This window comes from Centropristis striata, chromosome 7 (assembly GCF_030273125.1).
Source record: "Centropristis striata isolate RG_2023a ecotype Rhode Island chromosome 7, C.striata_1.0, whole genome shotgun sequence".
Lineage (NCBI taxonomy): Eukaryota > Metazoa > Chordata > Actinopteri > Perciformes > Serranidae > Centropristis > Centropristis striata.
Genome location: NC_081523.1, coordinates 37,598,590 through 37,621,438, shown reverse-complemented (window position 1 = coordinate 37,621,438; position 22,849 = coordinate 37,598,590). Strand labels below are relative to the sequence as shown.

Genomic DNA, 22,849 nt, shown 5'->3' with positions numbered 1-22,849 from the left:
ATATGACTGTCATTAACTTGCATTGTAGCGAAATCTGTGTCAGTTTCACGGAAATTTGAGTGATTCTGTGGCTATTCCACGGATTTTGAGTTAAGCTAAATCCGTGGCTATTTCACGGATTTCTGTGAGACCAGGTTCCAGAGTCAGAATACCTCGGCAGACTTCTAGTGACGGGAAATACTGAACATGGTCTTGGCTGTTTCTCTCTGAATAGTGCAACCTGAGGAGAAGAAAAGAGAATTTGTTCCTTTTTTATCATTACACTGTCTGTTACATAGTCCAGAGAACCAGTAAGTAGTAGTTTAGTTTAGAAACATTCAAGGAATACTTCACTGACTGTGTTGCTCATCAACAAATCAGCAAAGACGCAGCTGAAGAACACGTCTGTACCAGCCCCACTCATCACATCTGGTTTCCTTTCCTTTCTGTTTGGATTGTGACATCAAATTTATCATAATTGGATCATGCGAAAAAATTGTTCTTTGAGCATATTTTTCATTTTAATTCAATCTGAAAAATGTCCCCCAGATACTCAGTGATTCAGTTCCAGACAAGTTGTGAGGTGGTGTTTTATTCTGTGTTCTGGTCTTGTTATTTCCTGTTTTATTTTGAAATAGTAACTCTCCTCTCGTTTCAGGTCACTTGCCCTTCCCCGTGTGTCATCTGTCTGATTGTCTCCCCTAATTACTGATTGTGTCCACCTGGTGCTCCCTTCCCTCCATGTGTTCCAATAGTCTGTGTTTTCTCTTGTCTTGGGCCACGTTTATACATAGCAGGGTATTTAGAGAAACAAATATCCCCCCCCTCCGTTTTCAAAAATAACATCGTGGACACAATATCGTTATCAAAAATGTTGTCATTTACATCAACCTGCATAAACACGAGCGACTTCCTGTTCCTTCCTTCGCCTCTGCTCCTCGATATAGCATAGCAGTTGTATTTTCAATTTCAAACAGACAAAAAACGTTAGCACAAAGGTTAAAAAAAAAGAGTACCACCTTAACACCGTCCTTGATAGCCAAACAAACTGTAAACATCGGGCGCTCACATGACGTGAAGCATTTTCTGGCACATACAATGAGCTTGAGAACCTAAAACCCCATTTGTTTCTCCCAGTTGACACGACAACACATAACCAGAGTTTTCCAAATTCTCCACTTTGCCCGGAGTTTTTAGAAATAATCGATGTCTGTGATAAAAACTGGGTTTTCGTGAAAATGAGAGGCCAAACCGCATGGAAATATCAGCGTTTTCCCTTCGTGTAAACGAGCCTGATTGTCTCTCCTAATTACTGATTGTGTTCACCTGGTGCTCCCTTCCCTCCATGTGTTCAATAGTCTGTGTTTCCTTGTCTTGGTCCAGTGTGTTTGATCCGTCACCATACCAACCAGTTATCTCCTTCTTGCCACAGCTTGTCTTGTTTCGCCCTTTTGGATTCCTTGCAAGAGAGATTTTTCTTTGTAATTTATAGCATTTCATAGCATTTTCATAGCATTTTGAGTCGGCCGTTTTGTTTTTCCTCCTTTTGAAGCGATTTTGTGTTCTTTATTATTTTTCCCCCTTTAGTCCTGATCCAGTTTTTTCATAGTGATTTGTAGAATCTTTTATTTTTCCTATCAGGTTTTGTTCCTCCCTTTTGGAGCGCTTTTAGTTTGTAGGTGTTATTATTTAATAGTTTTCCACCCCAAGAGTTTAGTTAGTTTTTCCCCCTTATCTTATCTTAGGATTCATTTTTTTTAAATCAATGACAAACTGAGTTCTAGCTTTTTTATTTTTTATTTGTTCTATAACTCTTTAAACTGAATACTTTAGGTTTTGCAATGAAATGCATTAGAGAAAACTCTGATGGAAAGATGCTTCAAGAACTAGTTTGATTTCCAACTATTTTTTTTATTTAAAAAAAGCTCCAATAGGAAGACATTTTAAGACCCAATTCTTAAAATTGAGTGTGAAATGTGAAATCCATTTATGGTAAATGGATATGCACTTATATATCGCTTTAGAAGAATCTTTTATTTTTCCTATCAGGTTTTGTTCCTCCCTTTTGGAGCGTCCTTTTGTTTGCAGGAGTTTTTATTTAATTGTTTCCCCCTTATCTTAGATTAGGATTATCTATTTAGTTTTAGTGTAGCTAGGTTCAGTGTTTTTCCTTCTTTGGAGTAACTTTTCTTCATTAGGTTCTATTCAAAGTCAGGTGTTTCATTGCCTTTTTCTTTCACTCTGAGAGGATTTACTCACATTTCATTTCTTGAATAAGAAACTTTAAGTTCACCTGCTCTGCATCTGAGTCCTGACACAAGTCCTAGCACACCTTTGACCGTCACATTTCTTACTCTTGTTTGGGAATACGTGACGCAGGCTTGTTTTACAATGTGCATGATCTTCAAACACCATATTCAACTTTTGTATTTTCATACTTTGCATTACAAATCTTAAAAGGAGCCTCAGCACAGCTGATAGGTTCTTGTATGAGGAGCTCTTCCATGGAACATTTAATATGCAAATATGCTAAAAGCACACAAAGAGGCACCATGGGCCTCATACAGATGACTGTCCCTGCAGATATTAACTGCTGACAGCCTAACAAACACAGCTGTGGGTCCACTTTGCCTGACAAATACAAGCAGACAGAGCCTGGTCATGGTCACTGCTACTCTAAAACACAACAACTTGGAGAAACTGGCCCACACATTGGCAATCAGACCCACATACACTCAAAAAAAGAATTAAGCCAAAAAAACGTGGACTTTATGTAATTTAATTACATGTAAATTTTCCATGTAATTTTGTTACATACGTTGAATGTAAAAGGTCAAATTAAATGCAATGTTTTTCTTTCATTTAAAAGTAATATAGATAAATTAAATAACTTTAATGCAAATTTCTACATAAACTTAATGTGGAAATTTACTTAAAGTTTATTTATACTTTTACATAAACCTTATGAGTTCATTCAATATTACATATAAAGTTAAAGAGACATAAAGTCCATACAAAGTAAAGCATATTAAGATCATAACTCACATACAACAACTTCCTTACTTACTACTAATAAGCAATAATTCTGAGGTTATTGAGGGAAAACTCTTAGTTAATGTCTTACTGGTTGTATAATAAGGCCATGCAGAATAAGGCATTAATAACTACTTAATAATGACTAATTAAGAGCCAATATGTTACTTATTTGCATGCTAATAAGCAGCTAATTAATGTTGAATATGTGTTCCCTAAACAGTAATCTGTTGCCCCAATTTGGTGCCTAATGTTTGTAAATTATGTTGTAATAATTTGACCTTTTACATTCAACTTATGTAACAAAATTACATGGAAAATTTACATGTAATTAAATTACATAAAGTCCACGTTTTTGGCTTAATTCTTTTTTTGAGTGTACTATGGCTATGCCCCAAACTGAAAGCATTCTGGAAGGAAGTGTTTGAAACAGTTAATAAAATATTTGGTGGAAATATTACTATGGATCCAATGGTGGCCCTACTAGCTCTATTACCAAAAGGCATTGAAGGAAGAGCCAAAAAATATCTCTTACAGATATTAGTAGCAACAGCAATTAAATGCATTACAGTAAGGTGGCTGAAGCCTGACCCCCAACATATAGTATGTGGTCTGAAAAAATAAAGGAAATATATCAAATGGAACAAATAAAATACTCCTTAAGACTTCAAAAACATGTATTCACTAAAAGGTAGTGCCCTGCTATGGGTATACTGATATCATTTTGTTTCTTTTATTACATTTTAATTTATATTTTTCTTTGTCATTATAGTCTCTGTTTTTTTTTCATGTACCATGAGTGTTACCATGTGTATGAAACAGCAGATATGTTGAATATGATTCTGTACACGATTGTGAATGAAACTTAAATAAAAACTAAGTTAAAAAAAAAAAAAAACCACAACAACAGACAGTCTGCTCTGCTGGCTCTGCCTGTCCACTGCACTCAAAAAAATAACTTGTTCCCAGAACAAAATAAAATTATGGAAATAATTTCCACCTAAATAAAATGCTATAATTTAGCAAGAAACAGTTTCGTTGAGTGAACAAAACATAAATATGTTGGGTCAACATGATGTGTTTGCGTTACTGTTACTTAATTACCAGGGTCAGTCCAACTAGATTAATAAGGGTAATTGTAACATACTAACGTAATTTTCTTGGGCCATTTAAACGTGTATGACATTATTAAGAGTTACTTTATTTAATAGGGTAGTTACAACTACTTTTTAAAATAGTGAAGTACATTAATTAATTGTGCCGAGCCAACAAAACAAAGTTAGGTTGAAGTCGTTTAGCCTAAAAGATTACCTTTACCATATGAAAATGAACATTATAGTAATTATTCAGGAAATAAATATTTTTTAAATAGTATTATATTCAGCAATTTAATTAGGTTGTTTTAACATAAAGTATTCTAGTAAATTTTAAATTGTTGCATTTTATGCTAAAACTACACGTTTTAAAGCTGTTCAACCACAAAACATCATTTTATTTAGTGGAAGCTACATGTTAGACTAAGGAGAAGGTAGCAGACACCCAGTTTGCTTTTTTTGAGTGTGGCTGTGGTTCACTGTGGTGGCTGACAACAAACACCTTCTAAAACCGACATCAGATACAACTGCAGTCATTTGTTTAATTGGACCAGAGAGCAGAATAAAGATGGACATGGTGATGTGATTTACAGCTGAACAGCAGTGTTTCACTGACCTCCACTGGTTGGAAGTCTGATGCACAAGCAGTGATGCTGGGTGTGTATCTGCCAACATGGTCTCACAGAAATCCGTGAAATAGCCACGGATTTCGCTTAACTCAAAATCCGTGGAATAGCCACGGAATCGCTCAAATTTCCGTGAAACTGACACGGATTTCGCTACAATGCAAGTTAATGACAGTCATATCCCGTGGCTATTCCAACATACAAAGTGATTATGTACATTCACTGAGTGAATATTTAGAAAATAAAACATATATTTCTCGCTAGAAATGTGATCAAAATCCATTTTTATGCAGAAACTAAGTCAAAATATTGATTTTTCACTAAAAATGAGAGAACTGTCTGCCATGTTTTTTGTTCTGACCGCCGGGACCTTGAAAGTCACGTGACTTGTAACAAACCAATAGGAACAAATATCCATGGAATAGCCACGGGATATGACTGTCATTAACTTGCATTGTAGCGAAATCCGTGTCAGTTTCACGGAAATTTGAGTGATTCCGTGGCTATTCCACGAATTTTGAGTTAAGCGAAATCCGTGGCTATTTCACGGATTTCTGTGAGACCAGGTTCGTATCTGCACTGTAAAAAAATTAACTGTTTACTTTACGGTAAAGTACCGGCAGCTTTGGTTGCCAGAACCTCACCGTAAAAAATACAGTAAGTGGGGTTTTCGACTGTAAATTTAAATTTTAATATCAGCAGAAACTGTAATTTAGACTGAACATTCCCGTTATTTTTAGGGTAATTGTGTCATTGTGACATTATGTTATTTCTCCATTAACTTTACATGAAAATGTTATATTTTTTACAGCGAAACTGTGTGTTTCCTACAGTTTATAACAGTAAAAGTAAAAGTTTTGTGCTATTCTTTGATTTACAGTAATTAAAATTGTCTACTACGGTGATAACATTTTTTTAATTTTATGCCCTATTTCTGATGTAATTTGACAGCGTTTACTGTAATTTCTACAAACATTTTTTACAGTGTGTAACCACACCCAACTGTGATGTCATGGACTGCTGTCAAACCTGGACTACACCTCTACATCACTGCAGTAGGATCAGATTTAGACCCCTGGATGTGATCAACAGCAAGTTTTTATTTGAGGTTATTGTTAGAGATTTTTTTTTTTTTTTTTTTTTAAAAAGCAATAATCTGCATTATGACCTTTTTTAGGTTTTATTTTTATTTTTATTTTATTTGTTCAGTTAGAATTACATAAAATTACAAAGATAACATATAATGTAAAGTGCAGGGGGAGGCAGAAAACCCAGATGGGCTTATTTAAAGCCTCCACCCACAATTTTATAGTTATTAGAAAGTAACAAACTGATAATAGAAAAAACATATGTATAACATCAACAAGTTATAATGACAATAACAAAAACAATTAAAAACAAAAATGAACATGATCAAAAAGTGTATTTGTGTGTGAATTAGAATTTTAAAACAGCAGTTAAATGAGCTTTTAGACATCTTTTGAAGCATTTTATAGAGATGTGAGACGCATTGAATGAGAAGGTGTGTCCAAACTTTTGGCCTGTACTGTATATATATATATATATATATATATATGAAAACACACAAAAACACACAAAAAAAATAACCCAAAATCACACAAAAGATTGCATTAAAAATGTTGAAACACACACTGCAAAATCTGAAAAATCTCTGCAAAAAAAGTAAAATCATGTTGCTACACTTCGTCGTGGTGATTTTAACCATTGAAGAAAAACAGTTGACGCATTAAATTGGACATGGAAACTTGTGGAAAAGCCAAAATTTTTAGAGAGAAGCTGACAGCAGGACTCCATGCTGCTGAACGTTTTTACGTTGTGAAGAAGTCGTGCTCCGGCACTTTCATGGTCTCCAGAGGGTTAACTGTGTTTGAATACCACAATATTGAACAATATTTTATATATATAATGTATATATATATGTATATAATGCACTAAAATCTATGCACTAAATCTATGCACGACACTTTGCTATGTTATTAATATTATTACTATTATTATTATTATATATACTGTTGCTGCCATTACTATTATTACAATATTCTGTAATATACTACTATTATTATTATACCGGCCTTATTTATTATTATTATTACTATTATTATTATATATTGTATTATTTTACTTGTAATTACTTTATTTATATTTTTCATTTTATTTTTATATTGTTTATTATCTATTATTACATATTATATATTATATACTGTACTATTATTATTATTATATACCATCTAGTCACTATAGCATTGTTGCCATCATACCACCAGTTTAATTATTACCATCATCTTGCCAACCATTCTACCAACTGATGTTCTTTTCTTAACTTCTTAAGTGTCCTTGTTCTATTCTGTGTTTTTTTCTATTGTTGTTTTTATTTATGCTACCTCAGTATTTTATTCTATTGTATTTTATTGTACTTGAATACCGAACTGCTGTGACAACCGAATTTCCCTTCGGGGTTGAATAAAGTTATCTATCTATCTATCTATCTATCTATCTATCTCTCTCTCTCTCTCTCTCTCTCTCTCTCTCTCTCTCTCTCTCTCTCTCTCTCTCTATCTATCTATCTATCTATCTATCTATCTATCTATCTCTCTCTCTCTCTCTCTCTCTCTCTCTCTCTCTCTCTCTCTCTCTCTCTATCTATCTATCTATCTATCTATCTATCTATATCTCCAGATAAACTGGTGAAAAGTACTTTCACGAAATAAGTTTTAATTAGCTTTATGCAGCTCCAGACTTGGTCTTGTTGTTAGTGAGCTGCAAACACAGCGTCTCAAATAGTTTGATATGATTTCCTCTGTTGGAAGTCAGAATCACAGTCTGAATTGATCCTGGTAATGGACACTAGCCTTCCAAACTGTGGAAATTATGCAATTACAGCACAGTGCAAAAACACCCAGTTGAGTTAACGTCAAATTAAAAAACATACGCTGAAAATAAAGCTACATTAAGATCCATAGTTTAAGTAATGAGCATATTATGGTTTCCACTATAATTGCTGAGTTATGAGGCCTGTAGTAGCCTATAGACAGGGTCTGACCAGGTAACGAGGCTCCCAGAGGAGGAGCTCCTACAGCAGCTACAGCTAACAAGCCTCCCAGCCACCTCACCGAGAGCAGCAGCTGCTGTTCATTCACACAATAATTGGGATCTTGCCGCTGTCTGCCAGTCAGAACAGCGCCACACGTAACGAAGGCTCGCTGTTCTGGCCCGTGTATGTGTGTAACTTCTTCTGCTTCTGTCTTTTAGGGAACATATTACAGCGGTGAGAGGCTTTTGTTGTTCGTCAAATTAACGGCATTTTGTCTTCTCTTCTTCAAGAGGCTGTCTGAGGATCTGTGCTTGGCTGAGAGGTTAATAGTCAGGCGGCTTAGGACCAGATTTAAGAATAATGGGGACGCGCCGGACAAAAGCACCACATTTTTCCACATACTCTATCACTGTAGGTTTCAATTTTTGGTAGGAGCCACTTCATCAAGATTGTGGATCGGAGATGGAAGCCATATAAAGTCTATGAGAACCAATTTATCTTCCAAGCCACTTAGAAGGTCAATCTTTTTGTCAAAATATACATTTTCTGGGTCAATGAATCATTTAAAGCTATTGAGAATATCACTAGATGATTATTTGATCAAATAGATATGTTCACTTTCGCCATGTTTTTACGTAAGCTCCTAAGCTGTTGGACGTATATTGATATAGGTCATATACAGTGCACATATTCTTTTCTTTCCCACATGCTCTCTATCACATCAGGTTAGATTGTGGATCGGAGATGGTAGCCATATAAAGTCTATGAGAACCAATATATCTTCCAAGCCACTTAGAAGGTCAATCTTGGTGTCAAAATATACATTTTCTGTTGGGAAAAATGTACATACAAGATCTGACATGAGATGAAAGCATTCCCTTGATTCCCGTGAACATGGATTCCAAACATTTTCAGCACAGGATTCCCTGCTGCAGCACTTGAAGCAAGTTGCCTACCAGTCTGGGTAAAAATGAACATATCTTTTGGATCAAATAATCATCTAGTGATATTCTCAATAGCTTTAAATTATTTTTTGACCCAGAAAATGTATATTTTGACACCAAGATTGACCTTCTAAGTGGCTTGGAAGATATATTGGTTCTCATAGACTTTATACTGCTGCCATCTCCAATCCAAAATCTTGATGAAGTGGCTCCTAGCAAAAATTGAAACCTGATGTGATAGAGAGCATGTGGAAAAAAAGAATACGTGCACTGTATATGACCTATATCAATATACGTCCAACCGCTTAGGAAATTATGTAAAAACATGGCGAAAGTGAACATATCTATTTGATCAAATAATCATCTAGTGATATTCTCAATAGCTTTAAATGATTTTTTGACCCAGAAAATGTAGATTTTGACACCAAGATTGACCTTCTAAGTGGCTTGGAAGATGTATTGGTTCTCATAGACTTTATACGGCTGCCATCTCCGATTGGCAATCTCGATGAAGTAGCTCCTACCAAAATCGAAACCTATGGTGATAGAGAGCATGTGGAAAAAATTGGTGCTTGTGTCCGGCGTGTCCCCTTTATTTAGCTAACTATAAGGGTAAAGTCAGGGTTTAAGATTACACTCGAAAAAAGCCAACTTGTATTTTTTGGCCCAAAACAGTGATTTAATTTGGTAAAACTTGGAAATATAAATTACTGACATTAAGGGCAATAATGTAAGTTAGCACAACAAAGGAAGCCAGTTGTCTGCTCAAAAACAAGTTTGTGAGTTGTTGTTACTTATATCTTTAAGTTGGGATTCACAACAAGGGACAATAGTTCTGATAACTCTTATTTCTTTGTTGTGAAATTCGGTCTTTAGCGAAAGCTAGCGGCTAACTGATGCTAGCGGCTAACTGATGCTAGCGGCGCTGCTTGTTACAGCTACAAGAGTAGCCATTAGTGTATCAATGCTAACTCAAAATTGTGGTCACAACATTAGCTGACATTTCATAGCGGCGTTACAATCGTGCCAGAAAATTCAGGGTTGAACAAACTCAAAAACAAATCTTAAAATATTTAGTTTAATTGTCCAACTTAAAATTTTATCGAAGTTTGTTGCCTTGAAATTTTGAGTTCACCCAACTTTTCTTTTTTTGCAGTGTAGGGTCCCGTCAATAAAAGTGGTTGGAGGGTTGGAGGCGCATGATATCTGTGTGTTATGTTGACACAACAGTGTATTTGTGTTGAATGTGTGTGTTGTGTTGCAGGTAAGGAATAACAGGAATATGTTGTGGTGTGAATATGTCCCATATTTGAACTATTTGGTGCATTACTTTCAGTTTTCACATAAAACATGGAGTGAAAATGCCACAAATGCACGTTGGCTGAGTTAGTTATGGATAATACTTACCCTGAACTTCTGTATAAAGCAGGGGTCTCAAACTCGCGGCCCGCGGGCCAATTGCGGCCCTCGTGACGATATTTTGTGGCCCCCACCTTGATATGAAAGTTTAATGTGAGTTTTATATTAATGGCACTTTACCGTGTTGTGTGTGGAAGGTCCCTTTAATTACTTTTTCGGGGAATTTTGTGTCTTTTTTTTGGTAATTCTGTGTATTTTTTGTTCATTTTGTCTTTTTTAAGTAATTTTTTTTCTGTCTTTTTTGGTCATTTTGTTTCTTTTTTAAGTAATTTAGTTTTTTTTTCTGTTATTTTGTGTCTTTTTTGTTATTCTGTGTATTTTTTGTTCATTTTGTCTTTTTTAAGTAATTTTTTTTCTGTCTTTTTGTGTCTTTTTTGGTCATTTTGTGTCTTTTTTTTAGTAATTTTGTCTTTTTTTTTGTTCATTTTGTGTCTTTTTTAAGTAATTTAGTTTTATTCTGTTATTTTGTGTCTTTTTGGGTCATTTTGTGTCTTTTTAGTAATTTTGTCTCTCTTTTTTTGGTCATTTTGTGTCTCTTTTAAGTAATTTAGTTTTTTTCTGTCATTTTGTGTCTTTTTTTGGTCATTTTGATGCTGCCTCCAGCGGCCCCCAGGTAATTTGAGTTTGAGACCGCTGGTATAAAGTCTCTTGACTCTGGTTCATGACCAGATTTCACATGTCTGTGAGCATTTATATGCTGTTGTCTCCCCCACATGGCCAGTGGCTAACATTACACTGTACAACCTGAACAGTTAGTTCAACTTAACCCATAAGAACCTATGGTGACACCCTTGTAACAAACACTTTAAATCTTCTATAATCTAAGTTTAAACCCATTTAACAATTCTAACCCATTAATAGGTTGTCCTATATTGCATTGAACTTTTTTCTGACCATATTTCCTGTCCTGTCATAATTTATGATAGATAGATAGATTACTTTATTCATCCCTGAAGGGAAATTCGGTAAATGTTATGGAGATGCAAACAAAAGTTAATTTATTTATTATAATTTTGTTACTTAAAAACAAATCTGAAAAACAATTTGTTGTTAAACAGCACTATTAATGTCACATTTTTGATATATGTTGTGGAGATGCAAATAAAAAGGCAAATTTGTGTTTCCGTAAGCAGAAAATGTGTCTAGTTTATTTAATTTAAAATAAGAAATATTATGTACACAAATACCATAAACGCCCAATGTAACATTTATATCACATCACAGATCTTTGACATTTAGGGGTACTATTTTTTTTTTTTTTAAACATCATAAATGTGTTCTCTGTGGTTCACTTGTTCTGTTGTATATCCCCCATAATTTTTTATTTTTGCCTTGAACCATTTCAGTTTACTAACTCAAATAAATTAGGTAAACACCATTTTTTTATGTAAGTAAATGCAAGTTATTGATGTGAGTATTATGAGTTATCAGAACTAATAACATTTGGTGAAGTGAAATGTAAAGAATTAGCTTTTTACACTTAAATGCAGCAATTAATTCTACTTCCATAATGTGTTCATTACATTTATGTTAATTAAGTAATACTAACTTATGCATCTTGTATTGCAAAATCATTTTACTGAAGTTTAATCAGTTTTGTCTTCCGACTGAAAGAACATACACTACCGGTCAATTTTTCCAGTTTTTTTATTGAAATTCAAGCAGTTCAAGTCAAATGAACAGCTTGAAAGGGTACAAAGGTAAGTGGTGAACTGCCAGAGGTAAATAAAAAAAGGTAAGCTTAACCAAAACTGAAAAATAATGTACATTTCAGAATTATACAAGTAGGCCTTTTTCAGGGACCAAGAAATGGGTTAACAACTTAACTCTATGGAGTCTTGGGCTATTTTGTCCATTTTTGAATTCTTTTCATGTCTTTGTAAGTCTTTTGGTGTCTTTTTGTGTCTTTTTTGGTCATTGTGTGTCCATTTTGTGTCCTTTCCCCATTTTGTATCTTTTGGTGTCTTTTTAGTCATTTTGTGTCTTCTTTTAGTCCTTTAGTCCAACATAAAATGTGATTTTCAATCTTTTTCTTACTTTCAAAACACTATCATGCTCAATAAAGAATTTTAAATGTTGCAAATGTGCATTCATTTCAGAGTACACTGAGACATTAAACTGCATCATTTTCAATTAAATTCTGGAAAAGTTGGTGTGTTCTAAAACTTTTGACCAGTAGTGTATATACTCCATCTACTCAGACATTCAGAGCTGCAAAACATGTCAATGTTCATTTTAAATAGTCATTTGTACAGCTTTGCTTCTTCTTAGAAGAACAATAAACTATTTCCATCAACTATTTTCAATAATCCACTTTTCTGCTGTAACAGCTTGCCATGTAGCTTAGCATTAACCCCTGATTATCTAGTGAACGGGGTGGGCAACCTTTACTAACTGAAGAGCCATTGTTGGCCAAAAAAAAAAAGAGAAAAATATCATAATGGAGCCTTATTTTGAGCCTTACTATGAAGATGAAACAGCCTACTGAGTCTAAATGAACCAACCCAAAGTAGCTTGCTAAGCTAACTACTTCACCAAGAAGTTAGCTAAGTAACTAAATACTTAGCCAAGAAGTAAGCTAAGTAGTTAGCTTAGCAATCTACTTAGCTAAATACTTAGACAGAAAGTTGGCTAGTTAGCTTAGGAAGCTACTTAGTCAAGTTAGTTAGTTAGTTAGTTAAGTAGTTTGCAGCAAGCCAAAAAAAGAGAAAAATATCATAATGGAGCCTTATTTTGAGCCTTACTATGAAGGTGAAACAGCCTACTGAGTCTAAATGAACCGACCCATAATACTAATAGGTCATAATGTTCTGAATATACATAAGCTGAATAGCAAAATATCTTTACAGTACCATTTGAGAATGAACTATTTAAATTAGTGAGTAGGGAATGGACTGTATGAATGTAATAATGAATGTAATACTTGTGAATTTAATTACTTATTTGAATAATTTGTGATGATTTTTAATGATGTCTACAATGTTTAATTGTTTTTACATTACCATTGTTAAGTGATTTTTTATTTATTTTTTTGGACCCCAGGAAGACTAGCTCGTCCCACTTTGGTGACAGCTGATGGGGATCCTTTTAACAATTAACAATAAACAATAATGAGCATTTATTAGTATGATTTTGTCAGAATGCAGCCAGGACACAAGTTCAAATGAGAAGCTGGACACCAAAAATATCTCAGGAGATTTGGAATTGAAGGTAAAAATTCAAAACTAGGCTTGATGTTGGCAAAATTCATGTCGAGCCATAGACTTTATTACTCTATGGTCACATTTTAGTTGACTAAAATGTAAAAATAACATAAAATGTATTGCCGTATATAAGCAACATATTTTTATAATTCAGGAATACAAATTGCTTTGGGCCTACACCAACACCAATGAAAATTAACATGTAAACACAATAGAAAAGAAGTTTAATTTTTATTTATTTTTTTGTCACAGTCACATGGAGCCACTGCAGACGGCCTGAAGGGCCTCATGTGGCCCCAGAGCCACAGGTTGCCCACCCCTGCACTAGGCAGCTCCAAACAAGAACTGTGTCTATAATGTGTCCATGAAAAACCTTTTGAAAACAGAAATGCTTTACATAAATTGCTATTGGGAAATAAAACTTATTTTATCCAAATGCATTGTTTGCAAAAACAATATTTATCTCAGCTGTACATAGAAACTGTTTTATTGAATGACACATTATCTTAAAAGTGTGTTATTTTGTCATGTTTTGTCCTCTTGGGGGCAGCAGAACAACCTGTAAACACAGTTGCCCTTTATATACCACATCATATTTACTATTCCCATGTTTGGTATTTTCTCAGCACAACTTCAACATGAACTGACAATTATTTTTTCACTTTAACTCTATGGAGTCTTATAGGGCTATTTTGTCCATTTTTGAATCCTTTTCATGTCTTTGTAAGTCATTTTGTGTCTTTTTTGGTAATTTTCTGTCTGTTGTTGTGTCTTTTTTAGTTATTTTGTGTCTTTTTTTTGTCCTTTTGTGTCTTTTTTGGTCATTTTGTGTCTGTTGTTGTGTCTTTTTTGGTCATTTGTGTCTTTTTTGTGATTTTTTTGGTCATTTTGTGTCTGTTGTTGTGTCTTTTTTGTTATTTTGTGTCTTTTTTTTGGTCCTTTTGTGTCTTTTTTGGTCATTTTGTGTCTGTTGTTGTGTCTTTTTTGGTTATTTTGTCTTTTCTTTATAATTGTGTGTCTTTTTTGTTATTTTGTGTCTTTTTTTTGGTCCTTTTGTGTCTCTTTTGGTAATTTTGTGTCTGTTGTGTCTTTTTTAGTTATTTTGTCTTTTTTGTTATTTTGTGTCTTTTTTTGTCCTTTTGTGTCTTTTTTGGTCATTTTGTTTCTGTTGTTGTGTCTTTTTTGGTCATTTGTGTCTTTTTTGTGATTTTTTTGTCATTTTGTGTCTGTTGTTATGTCTTTTTTGTTATTTTGTGTCTTTTTTTTGGTCCTTTTGTGTCTTTTTTGGTCATTTGTGTCTTTTTTGTGAATTTTTTGGTCATTTTGTGTCTGTTGTTGTGTCTTTTTAGTTATTTTGTGTCTTTTTTTGGTCATTTTGTGTCTGTTGTGTCTTTTTTTAGTTATTTTGTCTTTTTCTTTATCATTTTGTGTCTTTCTTTGGTCATTTGTGTCTTTTTTGTGAATTTTTTGATCATTTTATGTCTGTTGTTGTGTCTTTTTTGGTCATTTTGTGTCTTTTTTGGTCTGCTTTGTTTTCTAGTCTGGATGTCATGAAGAAGTCATGCTTTGGCGCTTTTGGAGACTCTGGAGGGTTCAGTAAAATAATAATAACCAACATTCAGACGAGTCAAATAAAACACTGTATTTGAATTTTATTCATCTTTCAGGTGATACATCTAAGTAAAAGTTTTCATGGCCTTGCATGACAAATACGGTACATTTTTTTCACCCCTTTTTACAGCTATTATAAGATTCTTAATGAACAATAATTTTTACATTCTGCAAGATATGTATAGGACCTTACAGGAGGTCAGTATACTGTATGGCTCACCCAATAAAGCCTTACCTTTAGAACAAATTTCAACATCACAGTTATGAATGTAAACCAAAATACTTAACCTTCCGGAAGCTTTCCCAGAAGTCTACTGAACATAACGGCAAACAACAATATTTTGGTAATTTTAAGGATATCAAGATTAATATAACTGACATTGAATCTCAATGTATAATTGCAAATCTCTTTATCCTTTTCATGTCTTTGTAAGTCATTTTGTGTCTTTTTTGGTAATTTTGTGTCTGTTGTGTCTTTTTCTTCGTTATTTTGTGTCTTTTTTGGTCATTTGTGTCTTTTTTGTGAATTTTTGGGTCATTTTGAGTCTGTTGTTGTGTCTTTTTTGTTATTTTGTGTCTTTTTTTTTGTCCTTTTGTGTCTTTTTTGGTCATTTTGTGTCTGTTGTTGTGTCTTTTTTAGTTATTTTGTCTTTTTCTTTATAATTTTGTGTCTTTTTTTGGTCATTTGTCTTTTTTGTGAATTTTCTGGTCTTTTTTTGTTATTTTGTGTCTTTTTTGGTCATTTTGTGTTTGTTGTTGTGTCTTTTTTGTTATTTTTTTGGTCCTTTTGTGTCTTTTTTGGTCCTTTTGTGTCTTTTTTGGTCATTTGTGTCTCTTTTGTGAATTTTTTGGTCATTTTGTGTCTGTTGTTGTGTCTTTTTTGTTATTTTCTGTCCTTTTTTTGGTCCTTTTGCGTCTTTTTTGGTCATTTTGTGTCTTTTTTTTGGTCTGCTTCGTTTTCTAGTCTGGATGTCATGAAGAAGTCATGCTTTGGCGCTTTTGGAGACTCTAGAGGGTTCAGTAAAATAATAATAACCAACATTCAGACGAGTCAAATAAAACACTGTATTTGAATTTTATTCATCTTTCAGGTGATACATCTAAGTAAAAGTTTTCATGGCCTTGCATGACAAATACGGTACATTTTTTTCACCCCTTTTTACAGCTATTATAAGATTCTTAATGAACAATAATTTTTACATTCTGCAAGATATGTATAGGACCTTACAGGAGGTCAGTATACTGTATGGCTCACCCAATAAAGCCTTACCTTTAGAACAAATTTCAACATCACAGTTATGAATGTAAACCAAAATACTTAACCTTCCGGAAGCTTTCCCAGAAGTCTACTGAACATAACGGCAAACAACAATATTTTGGTAATTTTAAGGATATCAAGATTAATATAACTGACATTGAATCTTTATGTGTAATTGCAAATCTCACCATCCACACACACACACACACTCTCACATACACACACATACAGATTTTGACATTTGTGGCCAAGGTGTCATGGCACATGAGCGCTAACACTTGATTTAAAAAAAAAAAAAAAAAAAAAAAAAATTCGGGGTAAATTCACAAGTAAATATCAAATCTTAAAGGTTATTTCGCCATCTTTTCTAGAGTGATAAAAAGACGGCAGCAGTACAGTCAGGTGTGTCGAAGCACCAGGTGGTCGTGTGTTTTAAAGGGTCGGGGGTGTTGTGATCAGAAGAGAACTGAATGGCTGAATACTGTAGAGCAGAAAAGCACACACACACACACACACACACACACACACACACACACACACACACCAGCAAGCAAGCTCGGCAAGTATTAATGGTCCCCATCTCGATGTGACCAAAGGTTGTAAAAATAATATACTGTTACATATGAGTCAGCCGTGGTTGAGATGATTACAGTACTCTTAGGCCTTGATGGACAGCTGTTAGTGTGGCAGCGGTACCTTATATAGCATTATCCCTGCTGAGGGGAATGACTCAGTCCATTGTGTCTGAATACAGCATCATCAAAGAGCTAGCTGTCATCTCACTGCATGTCAAATGTTTCCCTTATTTGATGTGCACGGTTATCACAATCCCAAAAAACATCTGCTAACTGCAAAAAAGGTGTCTAAAAACAAGATAAAAACACTAAATCTGAGGGAAATGATCTTGCTGCATGGACAGATAATTTACCTTGACAAGAGTTCTTAAATTAAGATTATTAAATCTAGAAATAAGCATGTTGAACGCTTAAAATAAGAAATTAACTCTTAATACAAGATCAATTAACTCTATGGAGTCTTGGACTATTTTGTCCATTTTTGAAAACCTTTTCATGCCTTTTTTTTGGTCATTTTGTGTCTTTTTTTAGTTATTTTGTGTCTTTTTTTGTATCTTTTTTGGTCATTTTGTGTCTGGTGTTGTGTCTTTTTTTGTCATTTTGTGTCTGGTGTTGTGTCTTTTTTAGTTATTTTGTCTATTTTGTCCATTTTTGAAAACCGTTTCATGTCTTTTTTGGGGTTTTTGGGGGGTTTCTTGACAAGATTTCTTAAATTAAGATTATTAAATCTACAAATAAGCGTGTTGAACGCTTAAAATAAGAAATTAACTCTTAAAACAAGATAAATTAAAGCTGCAAGCAGCGATGAACTGGCCCGAGCAGAGTGACCTGATGATTATTTGTTTCTTACCAAGATAAAAAAAACTTTAGCTTTAGAAGTGTTACATAATTTATCTTGTTTTAAGAGTTAATTTCTTATTTTAAGCGTTCAACATGCTTATTTCTAGATTCAACAATCTTTTTTTCCCCCTGAAATATTTTTATCTTATTTTCAGTTTATAACACTTTGACATACAGCTTTTACATTCATGTATCTTCATTCAACTTCCATATTTTAAGCTGCATTTACATAGACAGAAAAATAAAATCAAACAAAACATAACACTTGGAACAGGTTCGCTCACCCTGTTAAAGGAAATGGTAATTTATATACAATTGAGTATCGTTTGTAATTGGTGTGTGTAGATTTAGAAGTGTTACATAATTCATCTTGTTTCAAGAGTTATTTGTTATTTGAAGCGTTCAACATGCTTATTTCTAGATTTAATAATCTTAATTTAAGAAATCTTGTCAAGAAAACCCCAAAAAAGGCATGAAAAGGTTTTCAAAAATGGACAAAATAGTCCAAGACTCCATAGAGTTAATTGATCTTGTATTAAGAGTTAATTTCTTATTTTAAGTGTTCAACATGCTGATTTCTAGATTTAATAATCTTAATTTAATAAATCTTCTCAAGGTAAATTATCTGTCCATGCAGCAAGATCATTTCCCTCAGATTTAGTGTTTTTATCTTATTTTTAGACACCCTTTTTTCTGCAGTGCAGTCTGTTTAATCAACAGTAGATGGAGTCACTGACACAGCTTAGAAACAAAGCAAAGCCCCCAAAAAAAGCACAATCTGTTCTTTTTAAAACCACAAATCAAACTGCCATAATTCTGTTAAATACACTGAAATATCCTAAAACAATAACGAATATCAGTCTGTTTTGAGGACGGTAGGGTAAGAAGTTCCTTTGCTTTCTGAGCAAATATCCCCCTTTTTGTCCAAAAATGACAACAGAAGAGAAAAACTTGTCCTTTTTTTCAAACAGTTAGTTTGTCATGCCGTAATCTTCATGCTCGGCGCTCCGACCCAGAGAGCTCAGCTTAACATCAGTGCTTCAAGAGAAGAAGAAGAGCTTCCAAACAGGATGTGGGAGTATTGGCAGGTCTGCTTGTGGTGATAGAATAAGACATGCTGTACTGAATATCCCTTTTTGTTTTAGCGAAGCGAGAACATCCTAGTTGCCATCAAGTGAACACGAGTCATAACCAGCACAGCACAGCCAGCAACAGAAACAATCATTGCACACAAAAAGCATTTACCCTTAACTTCACTTAATTTCTGAACATTTCATTCACAAATTATATATAATACAGGAAAGAAAGTTGTTCAGCATCTTTGGGGATTCATCAAAGTTTTCTGGAAAATGTATAAATAAGACGACAAGTCTTCATTACATTTCGGCTTCAAGTATAAAACATTCATTTGTAATTGTTCCAATATAATTTACTTCATTTGTTATTATTTTTTTCCATTTATGTTTTAACTGACACAAATATCAGCTTTGTATTTAGAACCTCAAGTGCCAAAAAACGTCTTGACACGAACGTAGCAAGATCCGTTGAGGCTAAAATATTTATACTTTAAAATATTCCTTACATAGAGAACAATTAAAAAACAAAATAAAACAAAGTGACTAAAACTCATGGATAACAGAGGCTTCATCTATCTGCATCGACTCAAATTTATAAAATCATCTTCTGTTTTTTTTTCATTTTTATAATTTTCACATATAAGTTAAGTGTATAGTATACATTTGAGCAAAATGTCTTCATTGAATGATTTGTTCCTATTAAACAATATATCTAATATATTTAATATACCTTAAATAAATGATTTTTCCCCAGATAGAACATGTTTTTTCAGCAGCTGGACTGTTCCCAGTGCCGTGGCCTCCTTTTTGTATTTATCTACCAATGTGTCCGTTTCTTTTAGCCGCCCGACGGCGAGCTAGCAGAAGATGGACAGGCAGTTTGAGTAGAGAGAGACAGACAGAGAGTGAGTGGTCGGTCGGGGTGATGAGTCAGGGGATGTGGGCTGTGTGAAGATGGGAGGCTGCTGGTTCTGTTGCCTATCCGTCGGTGCCGTTCTTGTTGGGGGTGTTGGTGTTGATGGTGGTGCCGTCTGGCTGCTTGCCGTCTTTGCGCGGTGGCATCCTCTCGTTTATCCGGTCCAGGCCACGAGCCTCCTCGAAGTTACGGATCTTCCTCGTGGGAGAGAAGCCTTGAATGGCTGAAGAGACACCAAAGAGAGAACGATCAGAGGTTGAAAGACCTAAAGTCACTGTAAATTAGGGCTGGGCGATATATTTTTAAATGTGATATAGAATTAGACCATATATCGATATAGTTCTTTTTTTACTTTTCTTGTGCAAAGCAGAGGACTGGGTCACACAGAAGTTGTGTTTTTTTTTTATGGAGACCTTGATTTTAGGGCTGGGCGATATATCGATATATATTTTTTAATGTGATATATGCAATGAGACCATATATCGATATAGTTCTTTTTTTACTTTTCTTGTGCAAAGCAGAGGACTGGGTCACATAGATTTTTTTTATTTTTATGGAGACCTTGATTTTAGGGCTGGGCGATATATCGCTATATTTTTAAATATGATATGGAATTAGACCATATATATCGATATAGTTCTTTTTTTACTTTTCTAGAAGTTGTGTTTTTTTATGGAGACCTTGATTATAGGGCTGGGCGATATATCCATATATTTTTAAATGTGATATGGAATTAGACCATATATCGATATAGTTCTTTTTTTACTTTTCTTGTGCAAAGCAGAGGACTGGGTCACACAGAAGTTGTGTTTTTTTATGGAGACCTTGATTTCAGGGCTGGGCGATATATCGCTATATTTTTAAATGTGATGTGGAATTAGACCATATATCGATATAGTTCTTTTTTTACTTTTCTTGTGCAAAGCAGAGGACTGGGTCATACAGCAGTTGTGTTTTTTAATGGAGACCTTGATTTTAGGGCTGGGCGATATATCGCTATATTTTTAAATATGACATGGAATTAGACAATATGTATCGACATAGTTATTTTTTTACTTTTCTAGAAGTTTTGTTTTTTTATGGAGCCCTTGATTTTAGGGCTGGGCGATATATCGATATATTTTTAAATGTGATGTGAAATTAGACCATATATCGATATAGTTCTTTTTTTACTTTTTTAGAAGTTGTGTTTTTTTTATGGGATCCTTGATTTTAGGGCTGGGCGATATATCGCTATATTTTTAAATATGATATGGAATTAGACCATATATCGATATAGTTATTTTTTTACTTTTCTTGTGCAAAGCAGAGGACTGGGTCACACAGAAGTTGTGTTTTTTTATGGAGACCTTGATTTTAGGGCTGGGCGATATATCGATATATATATATATATATATATATATATATATATATATTTTTTTTTTTTTTTTTTTTTTGGCCCACCACCACTCCCTGACTTTTGGAGGACAACTTTATTTTTATTTACATAACAAAAAAAGGTCAAACAACTTGAACAGAAAATCAGGTAAATAATTTAAAAAATAAAAATAAAGAGTTGATATTTACAACACCAGTTGTTGTTTACGTTGATTTCTGACAGTAGGTATGAGGAGGGTGTTGTGTGGCCATACATATATGCTGATGAGCAAATCAGCATATATTTTTTAATATGATATGGAATTAGACCATATATCGATATAGTTCTTTTTTTACTTTTCTTGTGCAAAGCAGAGGACTGGCTCATACAGCAGTTGTGTTTTTTTATGGAGACCTTGATTTTAGGGCTGGGCGATATATCGATATATTTTTAAATGTGATATGGAATTAGACCATATCGCGTATATCGATATAGTTTTTCCCCCCGTTTCTTTCTTTATATATAAATGCTGCCCTTACTAGGGTTTGTCATACTTAGTTCTTTTGTAATGTTTGTTATTCTTTTCTCATATAAATATATTAAATATCATTATTTCAGAAAAAGATTGGCCTATTTTATTTCATAGGCTATTTTTATTTAAGATTTTTATTTTATTTAAATGTGCACCTTATTGAGCTCTGACTTAAAAAAAAAAAAAAAAGGTACACCAATTGTTATACAGTATCTATGTTCACTTAAATGAACGGAAAATAAATAATAAATATAAATAAAACTACCTGTGACATGTCATATCTGGCTTTGACTTAACTTTTTTTCTCACTTTGCGATAACGTATATATATCGTATATCGATATTCAATATATCAGGATTTTTGGATCTTTGGTTCATATCGCCCAGCCCTACTGTAAATCACTGCAAATGTTTGCTGTAAACTATGTCCTTTAGCTTTTTCATTACACTGCAAAAAAGGTGTGTCTAAAAACAAGATAAAACACTAAATCTGAGGGAAATGATCTTGCTGCATGGACAGATAATTCACCTTGACAAGATTTCTTAAATTAAGATAATTAAATCTAGAAATAAGCATGTTGAACACTTAAAATAAGAAATTATCTCTGAATACAAGATCAATTAACTCTATGGAGTCTCGGACTATTTTGTCCATTTTTGAAAACCTTTTCATGCCTTTTTTTGGGGGGTCATTTTGTGTCTGTTGTGTCTTTTTTTTGTTATTTTGTGTCTTTTTTTGTCTTTTTTGGTAATTTTGTGTCTTTTTTCTAGTCTTTTTGTGTCTTTCTGTGTAGTTTTTTTGTAATTTTGTGTCTTTTTTTAACATTTTGTGTCTTTTTTGGTAATTTCTGTCTTTTTTTGACGTTATGAAGAAGTCGTGCCCGGCTGCATTGTCCACAAAGACTAGTTATCCACTTCTTCATCCGTTAAATCTAAGTCTTTAATGTAGTTGATGAAAGGGATCCATAGGTCCTCAAATACATGCTGTTTAGCCTCTAATATGTAAGTTATTCTCTCTAAAGGAAGATTTAACAATCTTAATTTAATAAATCTTGTCAAGTGAAATGATCTGTCCATGCAGCTCAGATTTAGTGTTCTTAGACCCTCTTTTTTTGCAGTGTGACCTCAATCAAAAGGGATTCCTTGTGGACTTTAACTTAACAGGCACATAAGACAGTATAGACCTAGCACAGTACAGATGATCAGTGAATACAGCACATGCACAAGGAAACAATGACTCCTAAGCTACGACAATAAAACACCTCACACTTTGTAGACTTACGGTAACGTCCCGAAACAGCAAAGGAAACCAGACAGAAAAAGTTTGCAAATGAA

The 22,849-nt window shown here is 33.8% G+C and overlaps 1 protein-coding gene across 3 annotated transcripts in view; it reads right to left on the bottom strand.

Annotated features, from left to right (window-relative positions):
* Positions 1-19,252: 19,252 nt before the first annotated feature.
* Positions 19,253-22,849, bottom strand: part of ppp3cca (protein phosphatase 3, catalytic subunit, gamma isozyme, a) — a 63,774-nt gene continuing 60,177 nt past the window's right edge. For 2 of the 3 annotated variants that reach the window (XM_059336427.1, XM_059336429.1), the window contains one exon: positions 19,253-19,849. In XM_059336427.1, coding sequence (XP_059192410.1) covers positions 19,689-19,849 — 161 coding nt within the window. In that variant the 3' untranslated portion in view covers positions 19,253-19,688. The remainder of the gene's footprint in view (positions 19,850-22,849) is intronic. The other variant, XM_059336428.1, reaches the window with a different exon arrangement.